This window comes from Dipodomys spectabilis, unplaced genomic scaffold (genome assembly GCF_019054845.1).
Source record: "Dipodomys spectabilis isolate Male_0828 unplaced genomic scaffold, ASM1905484v1 ptg000083l, whole genome shotgun sequence".
Lineage (NCBI taxonomy): Eukaryota > Metazoa > Chordata > Mammalia > Rodentia > Heteromyidae > Dipodomys > Dipodomys spectabilis.
The window spans coordinates 1,016,142-1,035,604 of NW_024870760.1; the positions used below are offsets into that span (position 1 = coordinate 1,016,142).

The 19,463-nt window shown below is 40.4% G+C and overlaps 1 protein-coding gene across 2 annotated transcripts in view; it reads left to right on the forward strand.

The window, feature by feature from the left end:
- Nucleotides 1–837: 837 nt before the first annotated feature.
- The window catches only part of Vapa (VAMP associated protein A), a 38,904-nt gene continuing 20,278 nt past the window's right edge, over nucleotides 838–19,463 (forward strand). Inside the window, exons 1-2 of one of the 2 annotated variants that reach the window (XM_042683656.1) lie at nucleotides 838–1,167; nucleotides 15,047–15,199. In XM_042683656.1, the coding sequence (XP_042539590.1) occupies nucleotides 1,089–1,167; nucleotides 15,047–15,199 (232 nt within the window). In that variant the 5' untranslated portion in view covers nucleotides 838–1,088. The remainder of the gene's footprint in view (nucleotides 1,168–15,046; nucleotides 15,200–19,463) is intronic. The other variant, XM_042683655.1, reaches the window with a different exon arrangement.

Sequence of the window (19,463 nt, forward strand, 5' to 3'; positions counted from 1 at the left end):
AAGGGCAGCCACAGAATTCCGCGCCGTGGAACGGGGCTCAGATCCGCAGCCGGAGCACACGGGCCTGCCGAAGACCCCCCACGACACGCCTGCCCCTCGCCACAAGGTGTCTCCGGGTCTGATTTCGCATTCAGGGCGCGAACTGAGAGCAGGAGCCGCCGCCTCGGAACGTCGCGGAGACTGCGGCTTCGCCGTCACGGGGGCGGGGGGAGTCACTCAGGGCCGGCCCACCTCGTCGGGTTTGCAGGGCTTCTGACAGGGGTCGGCCTTCCAAAGGGCTTTGTTTCTGAGTAGACGTGACCAGCTGAGAGCCGGGGTGGGGGGAAGAGGGAAGGGGAGGGTGAACCAAATAGGGGGGGGCGTCCCACCCACTAGCCTCCAACCGACTTCGTCCTCCTTCCCGCCCACGAGCAGCCGCCACTACAGCTCCCAGCAGGCACTGCGCGGGCCGCCGGGCGCCGCGAGACTCCACCCGCACGGAGCATGCTGGGAATCGTGGTGTAGGAAGGGCGCTACTCGACTTCTTCCTTCTATTAGGATCCCCTCTTGGAACTCCACGACACACCATCGTAGTAGGCTCTCCGGCTTCGCCCTAGTCGCTGGTCGTCTCAGAAGATCGCACCTCCTCCCCAGCTCAGAGCACCGGGTCCGACCCTCGGCTCCGCCCACTGCTCACACCCGTTCCCTTGACAGCTAGACTACTCCTGGAGCCGCGGCGAGGCCCCGAGTGCGAGTGCGCAGGCGCACCAGCGCCGCGCCGCGCCCAATCGGCCCTTGGGGCGGGGCGAGCGCGTGGGCGCTCGGCTGCGGGGGCGCGCACGTAGGCACGCAGAGCCCGTCACGTGGGACGCCGAAGATCGCAGTGCGCGTGGCCGAGGCGACTGGTGTGGGGTTGAGTCAGTTGTGACACCCGGAGCTGCGACCCGGCTGGCGGCCCACCGAACCCGCAGCAGGGCCGCAGACGTGGAGACCCGGGAGCCGCGAGCCTGGCCGCTTCCTAGAGCTCCGCAGTGCCGGCGCCGCTCCCACTCCCCGCCCCCGTCAGCGAACCGCCGCCGCGGGCGCGCCCCCGCTCTGCCCTGTCTCAGATGGCGTCCGCCTCCGGGGCCATGGCGAAGTACGAGCAGATCCTAGTCCTCGACCCTCCCACAGACCTCAAATTCAAAGGTGAGTCGGCGGGGTTCGCCCGGGCGGCGGGGTCCTTGCGGGCGGCGGCCTGCGGGCGGCGGGCGAGGGCCGCTTGGGCCCCGCAGCAGCCCCTCCCCCACACCGGTGATTCGCGTCCCGGCGGCCGTCTGGCTGCTTCTCCAGGTCGGCGCCAGGGCGCCTGGGTTCTCCGGGGCGCGCCGGCTGGGGCGAGGTGAAGAGGAGGGAGCTGGCCCGGGCGCGGCGCAAGGCTCGGCTCGGGCGCCGCCGCCATCTTGCGGCCCGCGGGGGCGCCGTGGGGGCCCGCCCGCCCGCCCGCCCGCGCTGCGTCCTTGCCCTGGTGCCGCCGCTGGCCCTGCGGGCTGTGGCGTGGAGGGGTCGAGCCGTGGCGGATTCCTGCCAGCGTCTGTCTGTGGCGGGAGAAGGCGGCGGGCGATGGGACTCGTGGGGAATCAGGGGTCGGGTGGGGCGGCCTTGGTCCCGACCGAGATCCTTCCCCGACAAGGTACGGAGCTCGGCGCTTTAAGTGACCCCGTGTGCTTGCCTAGCCCCGTGCGCTCGCGGTGGGGAGCTGTGCGTCACCCTGAGGATAGATGGTTGTAGGTTCATAGTAGTGAGTCTTTCTGTGAGGGCTGGACGCTTGCTCTTTGCAGAGAAATCTCCACTGTTCGTGACTTGCCATTAACGTTTGCGCTTTCGCAGCACACTCTGAGAAAGCTGATTAGGTGGCACCACGCTCTTGAACTCTTGGTTTTGGACCACTGCCTTGTGCCAAATAATCAGTGTGATTTCGTGGATTCATATTGAATCTAGGGGCCTTTCCTTAGTCAAACACGTCGGATACTTTATGGAAGAAACTTAAAACGGAACCGCTTTTACAGGAATACTGGTAGAGTATGGAAAGCTCTGTAGGAAGTAGACTCCTTTCTGTCTTTAAATTATAAAGTGAAGTCTCCTGCAGGAAGTCTTTTCTTGTGTCTTAATTTCAGGAACTGTGATGACATCAGTTTGTGTGAGGTCCATATAGCATTTTCAATGCTAAAAAAATCTTTTTACTATATAAAATTAAGTCCAAATGATAAACGTCTACATTATTTTCCATAGTAAACATTTTAAATGGTTTCAGGAATTAAAAAATACTACATGTTGGTATTGAGAGTTAAATTTGCTTCGCAGGCGTTTTAGTGACTAGAAGCAAAGTGAAATCCTTGTTAGGTAAGGATTCGGTTTTGAGGTCCAGCGAATGGATTTGTTGTACCGTATTTCTGTATGTGATGATGTGTTACGTGAGGGTCGAGAAAATCTTTTTGAACTCCGGAAATTTGTGTGGAAGTTGCCATTATCTTTTAAGTTTTAAGAATTTAAACCTTTATGATGCATGCTTTAACAGAGTAGTTGGCTTTTACCTTCTCATAGGTTGAGCTTACTGGGGAAATTTCCTGTGCCACATAAATCATATGTGAGTTGCTATTAGGTACTTAACCCCTCCCTCTCCTATCTAGCCTAGCCTTTGAGCCTCACCTCCAGTTCAGGGACTTGGAATAACCCTTAAAACTAGTTTGAGGCCAGGCAATTCCCACAGAGTTCCATTTTTTTCCTAGGGAAGTTGTACCATTGCCATAGTTGGAGACTTATTTGGTGGAGAAGCAAGTTTAAACAACAGCCAAAACCCTGCATCGGAACTTGTGAGGTTTGAAAAACCAAAAAAACCCAGTTTATCCATTTTTGTCTCATACTGGGATATTTAAGATTACACAACATGTTCTTTGTTATTAATGAAAATAATAACTAAGATACGTAAGGGAGAGGCAGGAAAGGTAAAGAGGCCCAAGGATGTTTGAGGAACATAGTTCTTTCCTTCTACTTTTCCCTTTTAAGAAGCCCTTCTAGGGGGAGGTTTCATTCCAGTTGTTGAGTGAAGTTGGGCTGAGGGAGTGGTTGAATAAACAAAGAAGTGAAAACCTGCCTGATAACTGCCCCAAGATTGTTTAAACTCTTTTGCTTAAAGGTGAGAGTAATGGGGGTTACTATTACTATTATTATTTCATCTTAGGTCTGTAAGATGAAATAGGTGTTGACATAGCTTTTGATTCCTTCCTCCTTAATGTTACTGTCAGTCAGGTAATAGTTTGCTATGATGGAAATCTGTAATGCACAGCTCAACACACTGGTGAGGAGACTCCACATGTGCAGTGCCTAGGTTGATAGTATTAGAATTATTTAACTGACTTCTCTTAAATCACCTATAACTTTTCGTTTAAGTGTATGTCTATACTGGTTAGTTTCACAAAGTTATTTGTCATCTTCTAGTACTTTTTTCTTGGGGGAGGGGATATGGCAGGGCTTGAATTCAGGGCCTGGGCACTGTCCTGGTTCTCTGCTCAAGGCTAGTGCTCTACCACCTTGAGCCACAACGCCACTTAATTGAAGAGTCTCATGGACTTTCCTTCCAGGACTGGCTTCAAACCCACAGCCTGCAGAGTAACTAGGATTACAGGATGAGCCACTGGTGCCTGGCTGTAGGTTTATTTTAATTACTTTGATTCTACCATTCGACCAAGATGGAATTTCCAGGTGTGTCTGATTAACTATTCAGGAACTGGATGGAGTTTATATGCATAACATGTACATCCTCAATAATGAGTTATCAGCATGTTGTACACTTTTGGAGAAGTAGGTAAGAGTTTAGTACATCCTTCTGCATGTATCAGCCTTTAATTAAAAGAATTGTTTCATCTAATGTACAATATGTAAAAGTGGTTTATAGTGACTTTTTTTTGTGATATTTCTAAGATTTTGAACTCTAGTTTTGTCCTTGCTCGCAGGGCTCTACCACTTACTCTACCACTTGAGCTATGCTCTCCAGCTCTTAGTTGTATTTATTTTTCATGTAAGGCCTTTAGTTTTGCCCTGGCCAGCCTCAGGACCTGATCCTTCTACCTTTGCCTCCAAGTGCCTGGTATTATATACAAGCTTTCATTGCCTGGCCCTTAGATAAATTCTAAAGTAGATCTTTTACTGCCTTACTAAATAAAAATACCTTGTTTTCTTTAAGTTTTGGTTAAGCCATGACAATTACTTGACCTTAAATTCAGATTTGACATTTAGTATTTTATATGAATAGCTGAAACTTGAATTTTCAAGTTTTCTTTAAGTTTTGGTTAAGCCATGACAATTACTTGACCTTAAATTCAGATTTGACATTTGGTATTTTATATGAATAGCTGAAACTTGAATTTTCAAGTTTCTTCCTTTGTATTATGCAATCCTTTTTCCTGTTAGCACTTTTGGAGAGAAGTCTGAAGAAGAAAGTTTAGAAAATGCTAAAGTAAGTAAATACTTTTTTTATTAATAATCTAGTAGAGGCCGATATGATGATCGTGTTGAAATTGGTTTGTACTAGTACAAAGCACTAATGGGAATCAAGGTGAGGCATCACAGGACCTGTGGTGGCTCTCTCAGCACATGAATAAATAAGCAGAAGTGAAGATAGAGCATACTCCTGCTTCTCCAGATTTTGGCACATTTTTAAGTAGTTCAGAAGCTCCTCCTATTAGTAAACCTCTGAGTGACCCACAGCCCTACTTTCCCTTAGCCATAAAGGTCATCTTATTACTCCATTCTTTAATAGTTAGATATTTCTGTTACCCACATATTAAAGTCTTGATTTTGGGGAAACGGGTGCCATAAATAAGCCTTCCCATGGTGTGCTGACTTGTCTGTATCTGTACACATCATGATTTTTTCCCTGAGCAAGAAATATCTTCATATCTAATCTAAGCTTCTTTGCTCTTTTTTTGCTGGTTAAGGTAAAAATTCTTCATGACTCATGTTTAGACCATGTTCCATCAGCTTTTTCTCCCTCTCAAGTTTTCAACCACTGGCTTATAACACACAAAACTCACTGTAGTCTGTCTTTTTTTTGGAGGGGGGGGGTTCCGGTCGTGGGGCCTGAACTCTGGGCATGGGCACTGTCCCTCAGCTCTTCAGCTCAAGGCTAGCACTCTGCCACTTGAGCCACAGCACCACTTCCAGCTTTTTTTTTTTATCTGTTTATGTGGTGCTGAGGAATGGAACCCAGGGCCTCATGCATGCAAGGCAAGCGCTGTACCACTGAGCCACCTTCCCAGCCCTGTAGTCTTTCATTTTAAGAATAAATTAGCAGGCAGTACTTTCTGTATCCCAGCTGTCTTATGTCCCTTCTGGTCTTTAGTTTCTTTTACATTCATACTATTTTGGAAAAGCAGTCCATGTTCATTGTCTCTCCAGTTCTTAATCTCCTGTCATCACTCTACCTTACTTCTGTTTGTGTTCTCACTTGGTATTGATCACCCCTACATTGATCATTTCCAAGTTTTATCTCATTTGACCTGTCACTGACCATCACTAACAACAGTTCCTCTTCAGTTCTCTTTACCTGTATAAAAACTATTGCCTTCAGAGTTTCTTTGTTCTCATTTTGCTCTTCTGTGGCCTTTTTTCTGTGGCTGATATTTCTGATTTGGTTTTAGCTGTCTTTCTGCTTCTTGTTTCGACTCAGTTTTAAAATTTCCTGTTTCTCTTCCTTGCTCCAGTACGTATCCAAATCTAACTCGGTATTTTAATTTAGAGCTTAAGCTCAACAGCTTAGCTGCTTTAGAGCATACTCTTATTTAGATTTGAATGCTTCTTAGACCTCTCAAAATTAACATCTGAGCTGTTTTTTTTTTTTTTTTTTTTTTTACTACCTGAGCCTAATTTTCTTCCTGTGTGTTTTAAAATTACTTTTTAGTAGCATCACTATTACTCATACTAGAAACATTTTGCAAATAGTTAAAATTTGTGTTTCTACTTCTTAGATTATCTGACTATTCCCTTTAATGCACTTTTACTTCTAAATTCATTATTTTAAAAGCTCAATCTTGAATCCAATATAATGACATTAGTTTTGAGCACCTGTAATATGTCAGGTTTGAGGAATCAGTGTTAGAACCTTGGTTATGAGTAAAAACATTACTCAATTCTAAAGGAGAGATAAGACTAATCAAGATATTCAGATAAATGAATTATAGCTATAAACACACATATACTCTCTCTATATATATACTATATTAAATATATATACACAGTGCTGTTAGAATCTAAAATAGGGAAAGACTGTTGAGGTATTGAAGGAAGCCTGACACTGGATGGTATTAAGATTCTAAGCAGAAGTTACTGGGGGGAGAGGGACCACCTTCAGGTGCAAAGAAACGTGTATGTACAAAAATCTGTGGTAGAAGGGAACATGGCATATTTATAAGGCGATTGACTGTGTTGATTTGAGGGTGGGCTGGAAGTTAGGGGGAATAGAGTAATATTGGGTTGCACTAAGAAATAATATTAAGCAAGAATACTGAATAGCACTACTTAGTTGCAATGAAAATTAAAATTAGAAGGGATAAAGTAGGCAGCTGTTGTAATCATCCTGGGGAGAGGTGACCAATTGTGTTGAAGTGCCATTGTGCTGGAGATGAGGAAACTTGAAAATCAAACTAGTGAGAGTTGGTTAACTCTGTGTACTTTAGAAAGAGAAGGGGGTTGTTGGTTTCATGAGCAACTAGGAGATTTCTGCTTACATGAAGTAGAATGATGGTGCTATTCATTGGATTAAGAAATGCTGGATGATGACTAAATTGTCTTTCATTTGGAGGCTTGTGGTAGAGAGGATAGGAAGATCATAATCTCATTCAGTGTGCCAGGTATGTTTTGATCCTTTAAAGGTGTTGATGAAAAGACGCCAAGTTAGACAGTTCACTTTATAAATGTATATTTTATCAGAGGTAGGTCTGAACTTTAGATATAGTTTTTATTTCAGGTGATTATCTTCTATCTTTTCTGGTCAGCAGACTGGTTTCATTTTCTGTAGTGTCAGCTTTCTTCAGCCTAATTTTTCCACACTGTGGCTATAATTATGCCTAGAAAAAGCAAAATCTAGTATAATTGCTCTCTAGGTTAAAGTACCTGCAGTTAATACCTGTATGTACTTGAAAAGTCCTGAATCTCCTGCCTATCAAACTTAGTGCCTGCTATTTCTCTTCCACCTATACTTTCGGCTATATGAAACTTGCTTCCTTAAATATTATTAATTTCCACCTATAGTTTTGGCTATATGAAACTTCCTTATATATTATTAATTTTGCAAGACATTGTACATGCTCTGCTTGGAAACTTTTATCTCCAGTTCAAGAATCACTTCGTCTTGTGATATCTTTGATTTCTTCCAATCCAAGTAGCATTTTTCATGCCACTTTGAAGGTTATGCTTACCCAAAATAATGCTTGTCATATGATGCATATGCTTATATTTTTTCCTCTTTCAAACTATGTGAGCTGTGTGAGAATTTAACAGTTACTTTTATCTTTGTATTCCTGGAGTTCCTGGAAATAAGATTTGGCATCATAGAATGATTACTGAGTATCATAGAGAGGATTAATAAGATTGAGATGATCTTACTTGTAATTCCTTTTCTCTTTGGTCTTGAATCTCTTACAATTGGGTTTTTCATCAGGCTGTAGATGTCATAATTGAAAATGGTGATTGAGGATGTTTTTGAGGTTAGTGGACTAAAATCCATAGATAGACTTTCTCTTTTTGTGCCTTTTTTCTAAAGTGAGAGGAAGAACTAAGTAAATCTTTAGGTGTTTTGGCTGTAAAGGTTTGTGTCTATGACAGTGGAGAAGACATTTTAAAAAGTGAGGTGGAAAAACAGGAAGTAAGCACACTCCCCCATGGATTTTGACTGCTTGAACAGTTCTAGAAATACCTCTTAAAGTCTGGTGCTGCCTTGCTTCCTCATGCCCAGAGTGTGGCTATTTCTATGGCCAACAACTGCTTTGTGCTCACCTGTCAGTTACTTAACAGAGATCTCATCAGAATGCTGCTGCTATTGCTGTGCTTGTTAGTCCCCAAACAATAAGAATAGTAGGGCTGACAATTTACATATGTCTGTGCTATAGCAAGGAGAACCCATCAAATGTTTCCTTTAAGTGAAATTGTGGAAGTTCTCAATAAGGAAAGAAGAAAATATTTGCGGAAGTTGCTAAGATCTACCATAAGAAAAAAAGTTCAATCCACGAGATGGTTGCTGGTTTTGCTATCCCACTTTAGGCTTTAAAATTTGTGGCCACCTTGTATGTTGTTAAATGGAAAAGGTATTACAGGTTTGCCACTATCCTAGGTTTTAGGCATCCCTTGGGGGATTGGCAGTCTTGGAACACAGCTTTTAGGAATAAGGGGAGGGGAGGCTGTTGTGATTGGGAAAAATTAGCTGGCTTGCATCTGTAATCTTGGTTATGTAGGAGCCTGAGGAGGGATGCGGTTCAAAGTTAGCCTAGACAGGAAAATCTGTGAAACAATTAAGCATCAGAAAAAGCTCGAAGTGGAACTATGGCTCCAGTGGTATAGGGCCAGCATTGAGTGGTAAAAATTAAGGGACAGTGCCTAGGCTCTTTAGTCAAGCCCCAATAACCCTTCTCCTCCCAAAAAAGCCCCTCAAAAAACAAAAACCCCTCAAAACAAAAGTAACTTTGTAATTTTTTTCCTGGATTTTCTCCTCACTGGGGATTCAATTTGTGCAAGGCAAGCTCTCTACCATTGAGTTACATTCCCAGCCCAATAGCTTAGTATTTTTCAGTTCTTACCTTTTAATACTGTTACTGGGTTACAGTTCAATACTCTCTCCTAAATTTTACTGTTTTTAAGGTATAAAACATGATTTTATGAAACATATACATAATAAAGTGGTTGTTTGACTGAAGCAAATTGATAATCTCCCACCTGATTTCTTTTTTTATAGAATAGTTTAAGCTCATTTATCAGGAATCATAACTATAACACAATTTTATGGTCTGTAGTGCATTAGATCTCTGGAGGTGTTTATCCTTCAAATGTGCTATCTTGTATCATTTTTGGCTTTTATCAGTCAGGTTTCCTTACCTTTTGAATTTCCTGTAAGGCCTTAATCTTGCAAAATGTCTGTGAACAGAGCCTGTTAGGCACCCTTTTTATTTTCTCACAGATACTTCCTGCTCTTTTTCCTGTTGACTTTGTATCTTACTTTGAGTGACCATACCTTGAAGTCATACTCGCCTTTCAGAGATAGGAGGTTGCTTGTTTTGAATCACGAAAAAATAGTTTTAGAAGAAAATTAAAAAGACTTTGCAAATGGTTGCTTATTGGGGTTTATTGTAACTGGAAAGTAACAGCAATTACTCAAAAAGAAGACAACTTTCAAACATTGAGGTACTTTAAGGTCCTCCCTCCCTCCCTTCTTTCCCAGAGTCCCCAATGCAATATGAACTGGCCTTGAAACTCACCATTAGTAGCTGAGGTTCAGTTTTAACTCATAATCTTCCTGCTTTTGGGAGGGGGGGGGTTGGAGGGGGGGGAGGAGATGCCTGGGAAGATGGCTCAGTGGTAGAGTGCTTGCCTCCTATGCATGAGGCCCTGGATTGGATTCCTCAGCACCACATTAACTGAAAAAGCCAGAAGTGGTGCTGTGGCTCAAGTGGTAGAGGGCTTGCCTTGAGCTAAAGAGCTGGGGACAGCGCCCAGACCCAGAGTTCAAGCCCCAGGACCAACCAAAAAAAAAGTCTTCTGTTTTGGCTTCCTGAGTACTAGAATTACTGGCTTATATACCATTAAGCTTAGCCTGATTTAAAAAAAGAAAAAAAAAGACACATACATTGTTTTATAGAATTTAAATTGTCAAATAAAGGCACATATTCTTTTTTTTTAAAGAATAAATTAAGTTCCTTGTAAGTGTAAGAGATCCTTTAAGGTAATAAAGTTGATCATAGTCTCACATAATTTTAGTAAGAAAATATCAGGGATCATTTTGCTTACTCTAAATTGAAACAAGTTATATTGGTTAAAGAGGTTAAGTGATTAACCCAGTTAATGGTTTTTTATTGTGAAAATATTGTACAGAGGTTACAGTTACTTGAGCAAGGTAATGAGTACATTTCTTATCAAGCATTGTTGCCTCCTCCTTTGTTTTTCCTGTACCATCCCCCCATCCCTTCCTTCTACTTAAAGTCTTAAAAAATACATTGATGAGAGACAGTATGTTGCGCACCCCTCCAATGAAGAGGTGTTTTTTTTTTTTTTTTAAAAAAACCTTTAAGTATGTGAAGGTGATGGATAACTATGAAAGTGCATGGTCTCTGTCTGTTGGGTAACTTTTTTTTTTTTTTTAAATTAAAGTTATGGGGCTTGAACTCAGGCCTTGAACTCAGGTCTTGAGTTCTTTTGCTCAGGGGTAGCACTGTACTACTTTGAGCCACAGCTCCACCTCTGGTTTTTTTTTCTGTTTTTTTTTTTTTTTTTTAATTGTAAAAATACCATACAGAGGAGTTACAATTACATGGGCAAGATAATGAGTACATTTCTTATCAATCATTGTTGCCTCCTCCTTTCTTTCCCCTTTTTAACCCTTCCATCTCCTCCCCTTGACCCCCCGTATTTCCCCCACTCCCCAAATCCCCCCCCCCCAAAGTTGTAAGGTTCGTTTTTTAACATGACTTGTACATCTCATTGTTGCAATGGGTCCACCTGTATCCCTATTTAACCAATTTGTCTTTTCCCTTCCCCTCTACAAAGTATACCAACATCAAATACAGTGAAAACAGGAGTTATATCGTTGGGGAGGGACATACAAAGCAACAAAGAAATAATCTTATGTGTTAGAAACAATCACATGAAAGAAAAAAAACATTTGAATACTTATCTTGGGGTTCATTTCACCTAACATCAACTTTTATCTGACCTTTTCTGTTTGTCTCAGACATATACTAGTTATTGCAAATAAGGGAAACCATGGGGCCTATGTTTCTTTGGGCCTGGCTTACTTCACTTCATATAATTTTTTGCAAGCCTTTCCATTTCCTAACAAATGGGGCAATGTCATTCTTTCTTATGGAGGCATAGAATTCCATTGTGTATATATACCACATTTTCTTGATCCATTCATCTACTGAGGGGCATTTGGGTTGGTTCCATATCTTAGCTATGGTAAATAATGCTGCAAAAAACATAGTTGTGCTGGTAGCTTTAGTATGGTCTTGTTTGTGATCATTTGGGTAAATGCCCAAATGTGGAGTCTTTTGAGGAACCTCCATACTGCTTTCCAAAGTGGTTGGAACAAGTTTACACTCCCACCAACAATGCAGTAAGGCTCCCTTATGGGTTTTGAGTGGTTAATTTGAGGTAAGAGTCTCAGGGATTTTCTGCCCAGTCTGGTTTCAAATCCATATCATCAGATTTCAGCCTCCAGAGTAGCTAGGATTACAGGTGTGAGCCACTGGTGCCCAGTTCTGTTGGCTAAGTAACTTCTAACTACAACTTTAGGTCCATAGAGTTAGACAGTCCTTTTATTTATTTTCAGATGAGACTGCTGTGCTTGGTGAGTTTTAGAGATTTTTTTTTTTTAAATGAAACATTCAGAAACTTAATTGACTAATGCAGTATGAATAAATATTTCAGTATTACAAATGTAGGTAAAATAATGAAGTTTTGCTCAGAATTCATACTAAAATTTTATGAAGAAAATTTTTAATCCTTTGGTAGCTAAATTTGTTTGACTTGAAATAGGACTTTCGGTGATACTGTTTATTTGCATGATATTTGTACAATAATTGTTACTATTATACCAGGTATTGGTTTAGATGTTGGAGACATAGCAGTAGACAAAAGAAGGACTCTGTCTTTATGGGGCCTACTTACATCAAGTCTTACAGTATTGTATGAGATAGAAGAGGCCAATATATTTAAGGTAACTTCATTTATAAACTTGTAGAAAAATATTTTAGAGCTTCCTTGGACATAAACTCTGTAAAAATACTTTGGTCACATTGACTTGTGTGAACAAGGGAAGCACACTATTTAAAATTCTTCTCATATATTGCTTATTGATGGCATTTTCACTTTTAATGCTCCAGAAATGTACCTGGTATGCTTATGGATTAGGAAATATAGTTAGGTGATATGTAAATAATTTAAGAGTGTTAACAGCCTAGTTAATTTTCTAAAACCTGTATAAACATATATAATGACCTGCATTGCTGTAGCTAATTATTTCAGCCTTGCCTCCTTGAGGAACTGGAATTCCATAATTTTTTCTAGAACACTTCGCTTCTGATCTAACTTTGTCCCATTTGGCTCCACTACATTCCTTTACCTCCCAGTAGCATTGCTTTAGGATCAAGCCTTTAGCACATGGGCTTATAGGGGACATTCGAGTTCTAAGCTGCAGCAGGGACCAGTATTTGAAAATTTGCTAAGATGGGGGCATAATACTATGAGTGAGCTGTCCGGGCATTGCAGAACGGATATGGACCATTGTTCCTTCCCTCTTGTATAACCCAGTCATTCATAATGCCATACAAATACCCTGTGTCATTGTCATGTAAAAGATTGTTTTTAGCTCAGTACACACTTGACCTCAAACCTGTAATAATCAACTTTTGGGGTAGAGGAATGATACAAATCTCCCCTGCAACCCAAATTTCTTATCATTCCTAAAATTGAGTGTTAATTTTTTTTTTGCCAGTCCTGGGTCTTGAACTCAGGACCTGAACACCATCCCTGAGCTTTTTGGCTCAAGGCTAGCACTCTACCACTTGAGCCACAGTGCCACTTCCAGCTTTTTCTGTTTATGTGGTGCGGAGGAATCAAACCCAGGGCTTTGCATGCTAGGCAAACACTCTTACCACTAAGCCACATTCCCAGCCCTTGAGTATTAAGTTTGTGTGTGTGTGTGTGTCTATATCTGTTTCTTAGGGGTGGATTTGTTTGATTCACAAAGGAATCTGGATTTTACAAATGTGGGCCAGTTGTTTCCACGACTTTTTTAAAGCTATGCAATTGGTTATTCTTAGCTCTGGTCCTCAGTATTGGAAAATAGGCTCCGATTTTGAAGTGTTTGCTGGGTGCAACCTTCCTTTAAAAAGTTGGTTGATAAAATTGATAACATGACCATGCTCTTGTGGCTTGAGATCTGAGTTTAAAGGGATCAGGGGAAAAAATGAGCAGAAAAGTCTAGAAGACTTCAGTTAACTGCCAAAAAACAGAAGTTGCAGGTGAAGTTGTGGCTCAAGTGATAGAGTGCTAGCCTTCAGCAAAAAACGCTAAGGCATAATGCCCAAGCACCAGTGTTCAAGACCCAGGACTGGCACCAAAGAATAAAATCAGTTTTAAAAATCACTGATTTCGAAGATTCATATTTTTCTCTTTAGGGAAAATAAAAAATATCACATAATTTAAAAATTAAGTGTTAAACTTACATAATGATATTAGGAAAATACAGAATTGTTCAAAATAATTTTTGAAGTTCTTATGTTAACCAAGAAATTTGATTTTTATTCTTAGTGCTAATAATAAAGGCCTAATGTAGCTTAGAAAATTTTACACTCAGTTATAATTTGTGGGTTTTTTAAAAAAAACTGAATAAGAGGTTATTTGAAAGTAAAAGCAGTGAAAGTAGCAAAAAACTTCCCATCTGGAGAGAGGATGACTTAAGAGGAGTTCTAAATATGGGTTTTAGAATGGTAAAGGTAGAATTTAATACTCCTTGTTTTACAGCTATGTGTTTCCATGTAACCTGTGTGGATGTATATAGTAAAGGACACAGGTTACAGTTTTTCCTTTCCCTTGATGTTGACTGTGGTGAGGAGCTAATCTATTTTTTTAATATGAACAATAAAGAGCCACAGAGGGTATATGTCAAAAGGTTGAATTAGCTTGACAATATGATTAAGCATTCATAATAAAATCATTGTACTTCTAGGGCTTGAGCAAAACTATTGTACCTTTGTTCTGTCAATTTCCTGTTCTCCATTCACACAAGACTTTCATCTCCTGCACACCTTTCTAATACCTCTTTAGATTTGTTTTTTCCAGTATTTATCAAGATGAAAACTTTTACTTGGTTGGAGAATTGTCTTGAGTTTAGACATATATACTGTGACTGTTCCAAAGTTTGGAAAGACACTCTTAACTCATGCTCAGAAGATTCAAATTAAGATAAGCTTTTATAGTGGCCTCAGCCTCCAGTCCCCTATTGATGTTCATTAAACATAAGATGAGTTCTGTGTGTTTACGTGTGCATGGGTGTGCAGGTATTGGTCCCGGTCCTTGAATGCAAGGCCTAGCTAGGCACTGTCCCTGAGCTTTGTTGCTCAAGCTAGCACATCACCACTTGAGCCACAGCTCCACTTCTAAGTTTTATTTCATGCCTCTAAATTAACAAATAATTAATTTTTGTTATCTAATCAGTAATAACAAATCTTTATGGCTTGAGGATTACTGGTTTAAACAAATGGGGACTAGATCAGTTTGTTTTTGTTTTTATTTTTGGTTTTGGTTCAAAACAAATCTTAAAACCTTAAAAACTTTGTATTTAGATGGAACAATGTGAGTGAATGGATTGAATAAATGAGTTAAGTCCACCAAGTCAAATTGAGATGAGTGGCACATAGTGGTCAGTTATAGTGTCTTCAGGTACAGGGACGTCATAAGGTGAACTTTAAATTGGCACTGGTTTGAAGACCATTAGAAAATTCTGTTGCATTCAGTCATGTGAGAGTATACTAGAAGAATGTAATTGTTAACTTATCCCATAGATTGAAACTTCCAAAAGATATTAAAAGAAAATAATTAATGCTTTTTGTAGACATGTTGCAAGTTACAGGTTCAGAATGAAGAGGAAATTACCTGGTTAGTAAGTCTACCACCTAGAAAAAAGGCATTGTTGGCCATTGGTAATATTTGTGCCTCTACAGACATAAGTATATAAACAGAATTGAGGTTATGTTCGTGTAGTTTTCAATTCATCTTTTGTTATGAATCTAATTACATTTTTTTCTCTTTTTAAACCTAATAGGCCCCTTTACAGATGTAGTCACTACAAATCTTAAATTGCGAAATCCGTCGGATAGAAAAGTATGTTTCAAAGTGAAAACTACAGCGCCTCGCCGGTACTGTGTGAGGCCTAACAGTGGAATTATTGACCCAGGCTCAACTGTGACTGTTTCAGGTAAAAATCAGTTTTGAATTGTGTTGTTTTATGATTATATTTTGACTTGTTAGGTAAATGTTTCATCTTGAGGGGAGAGAAAGTTTTTATATTATTCTGACTTTGCTTTCAAAGATATTCTCTGGTTATTCCATAGAACATTTCTCACTTATGTAAGTATGATTAATTTGTAATTGTCAAAACTTGGTAGTTAAAAAAACTAAATGTCAGGCTCTAAATTAGCTTATACTTCATTCTCTGCTATGATTCCTCTTACTATTTAATCTTTGAAAATGACAGCATATTTATGATTACTTGTAGTGTTCTGATGTTTTTGCTTAAAGTGTGCAATGCAAATATCTTGCCTTTGAAAACTTCATTAGTCCCTTGTTTACTTACCTTTGGAAAGTGTCCTTGGTTTCTTCCATGTATAGATTGTTTACTACTGTGGAATCTATGCTGATACCTTCTGTAATGTGTTTTCTCAGTGCCTTAACATTTTCCAAGATGGTACTCCTTAGCAATCTAATATAGTTGAAAGATAGGAAGCAAGTATGAGAATATATGTCTTGTTATAAATATGCTCTCCAAAAACCATTGGAGTCAGCGATAGACATAAAAAGAATTGTCCCAGCAAGGCAAAACTTTTTAACAGTTCAAAAATAATCTAAAAATGTACCCATATATCCTCCATTTCTTATATAGTCTAAGACAAAACGTTAGATTTCAAAAATCCTTATCTCAAAGCAGTTCCTCTTTTTCTTAGCAAGAACCAAGTCACCAGGCCAAAGCAAGAACTTTTAAGCAATACACTTTGATAGAAAAGACAGTGTTTTCTTAACAGTTTCTGGTATGTAGACTCCAGCTCTTAGACCTCATGTGTAGACCATTTATTCTTTTTTACAACATTAATTCTCACACTGTGTGCTGTCATACTTGGGAAGGAGGGATACACCTATAGATACAGATTCAGCATCTTTCAGGTCAGAATTGGGGATATGGCTGAGAAATACTTGAATTAAAAAAGATCCTTGATGCCTGTAAACCTAGTTAGTTAATGTTAGGTCGGCCCAGGAGAACAGGGTCCTCTCCCCCCCTCCTCATCCCCCCCTTCTTCACCTGCCTGAAACCAGTAATCACCTGACTATGAGTCAGCAAAGGACCCCAGACTCTGAGGTCACTTCCTAAACTGCCCTGGTCATGCCTCCTTTGGACTATGAGAGGTTCCCCAGACTTTGATACCACTTCCAGATCAGCTGTGGTCACATCTTCCCATCTTTCCTTATATAATCCCACTCATCCACAGTCTCCTCCCTCTTTTTGCTTGATCTGCATGCTTCCATCTCCTGTGGGCCCATGTGTGCCGGCAGTTTGCTCTCCCCCAAATAAACACTTTTTCCTTTTCTACTGGACAGACCTAACAGAAGGCTGAAATCTGAGGCTGAAATCCTGGTTCAAAGACAGCCCAAGTAGGAAAGTCTGAGACTCTTTATCTACACTTAACCAGCAAAAGCTGGAAGTGGAGCTGTAGCTCAGCTGGTAGTTTGTCAGGCTTGAGCATAAAAAAACTGAGGGACAGCACCCAGGCCTTGAAATCAAACCCCAGTGTCTGCACCAAAAAAACCCAGAAAGCTTAGATGAATCCTAATAAATAAATATTAAGATAATAAAACAATTCTGTGTTGGTTTTACATTTTCAAACCTACAAGCATATTAAAAGTAACAAATTATACAGGATGGAAAGCTAATAGAGCAGGCCCATTGAGAGAATTAAAGTATAGCACTACTGCAAAGGCAGGATGGACAGACAGTTCTTGTTGACACTGTCCTCCCATAGGTGTATCCTAAACTTGAGAGCTAGGAGGCTATATAAAAGGATTTTTGTTGTTGTTGTTGTTTGAGAGAGGTTTGTGATAAGGTGGCCTGGGAGGATTGCTTTCATATTTGCTTGCTTAGTCCACTTAATTAGTTCCTGAGAAGATGGGTGGGAAATAAGAGAAAGATACATATCTGGATTCAGTGGCACATACTTGATTCCTCCTACTCTGAAGGTAAAGATTGAGAGTATTTCAGTTGGAGACCAGCCTAGGGAAAAAATTTGGAGAGCTCCATCTCAGCAAGCCAGGCATGACAACACAACTGTAATCCCAGCCAAGTGAGAGTTGTAAGAGGAGAATTGAGTCCCAGTCCAGCCTGTGCAAAATGTTTAAGACCTTATGTGAGAGATAACTACTTGCCTTAGAGTTGAATTCAAACCCTATACTGGGAGTTTGGAATGTTAAATTAAGAGTATAAGGGAGAGCCCAGGTACTGAAGGCTCACACCTGTAATTTGTAGCTGCTCTAGAGTCTTAAGATCTGAGAACAGTTCAAAAGCTATCCAGGGCAGGAAAGTCCAATTAACTACCCAAAAGCAAGAAGTGGAGCTGTGGCTTAAGTCGTAGAACAAGAGACTTGAGTGAAAAAGCTAAGGGACAGTACTCAGTCTCTCTGAACTCTAGTCCTGGTACTGGCACAAAGAAAAAAATTAAGAAATTTAAAAACAAAGGAATTAGCTAGGCTCAGGTGGCTCACACCTGGAATCATAGCTATTCAGGAGGTTAAAATCTAGGGTGATGGTTCAAAGCTAACTTGGGCAGCAAAGTCTGTGAGACTTTTTCATCTCCAATTAACCACTAAAAAGAAGGAAGTAAAGCTGTGCCTGAGGGGTAGGTAGAACACTGGCTTCAGCACAAAAGCTCAGGGACAGTGCCCAGTTCAAGCCTCAGGATAAACATTTCAAAAAAAAAAGGAGTTACATGCATTCTGGATTTTTTTTCTGTGTGTGTTCTCTGGCACTTGAACTCAGGGCCTGTGCTGTCCCTGAGCTTTTTTGCTCAAGGGTAGGGCCCTACTATGAACCACAGCTCCACTTCCCGTTTTCTGGTGGTTAATTAGAGATGAGTCACACTTTCCTGCTCAGGTTGGCTTTGAACCTTGATCCTTAGATCTTAGCCTCCTGAGTAGCTAGGATTACAGGCATGAGCCTCCAGTGCCCGGTGCATTCTAGATCATGTTTTCTGTCTACATTTTTAATCCTTTAGCTAAACGAGAAGAAAATGTAATTATTAAATCCATGTAGTTAAAGATCAATGCAGTTATATTAAACCTAGGCATCCATAAAAGTATTCTGAATAAGTTTTTCTTCGAAGGTTTCTGATTGCTGAACTTATATTAGTATTTCTTAAGAAAAAAATGTACTTTCAGAACACTTTCTTCTACACAATCCCCCCGTATTTGAACAAGTAGCTTGTTGAAAACTTTATAAACTACCCACTCACTAGACTAGTTACTGATTCTTCTCATGGAATTCTTAGGCTACTAAGAATTAGAAAAATTTTGAATACTAATACTAGGAATTAAAATTCCAGACATCAAGAGTTTTATGATTTCATATTTTCTTAAAATCAGATTTGATTGAACAGTAGGTACTTTTTTGAGTAACTGTTACATCCCTTTTAGAAAAATATTAAAGCATGGTAATCAGATTTTTGTTTAAGACTTACATAAAGGGGTTTCAGTTCAACAATTCCATTTATAAGTACAATGCATCTTCATCAATGTCACCCCTTCTAACTTCTCCCTGATCTTTCCCAACCCCATCAATTGCTTCAAGTTAAATGGTTCCATTTAAGTATGTGTGCATTGAATATAATGATTGTATTTACCTACCCTTCCTCTTATTTGTCTGCCCTATTTCCTTTGACACCCCTCCCTCCAAGAAACAAATGCTTCCGCTTCTTGGTATTCATTCTGTTAAAACGTTGGCTAGTTGTTCAGAGGAGTTATGCATTGGAATTCTCGTGTGTGTGTGTGTGTGTGTGTGTGTGTGTGCACGCGCGCGCGTATGCACACGTGCATGTGTGAGTATGTGCGCATGCACATGCGCATGTGTGCATACATATGTATGTTTATGATTTAAATCTAACTTCCATTTATGAGAAAACATGAGCCATTTGGTCTTTCTGAGCCTAAAATAGTTTTTAAAGTCATTGAGTATCTAAGGAAGCATCTCAGTTATGTAATTTAAAATTACAATGGAATACTAAAGTCGTCTAAATTTGTATTGCAAGTAGTTTTAACAAGCAGTTTACTAGATTTAATAGTAATATCAATAAAGTTTAAAAATTTTCACAAATTAAGTTTAGAGAAGGCAGCATACATTCATATGCATTTTTAAATATTGTTAGGTTATTAATGACTTAGCAAGTCAGAAGACAGACATTAGAAAATTAATTATTGGGGCC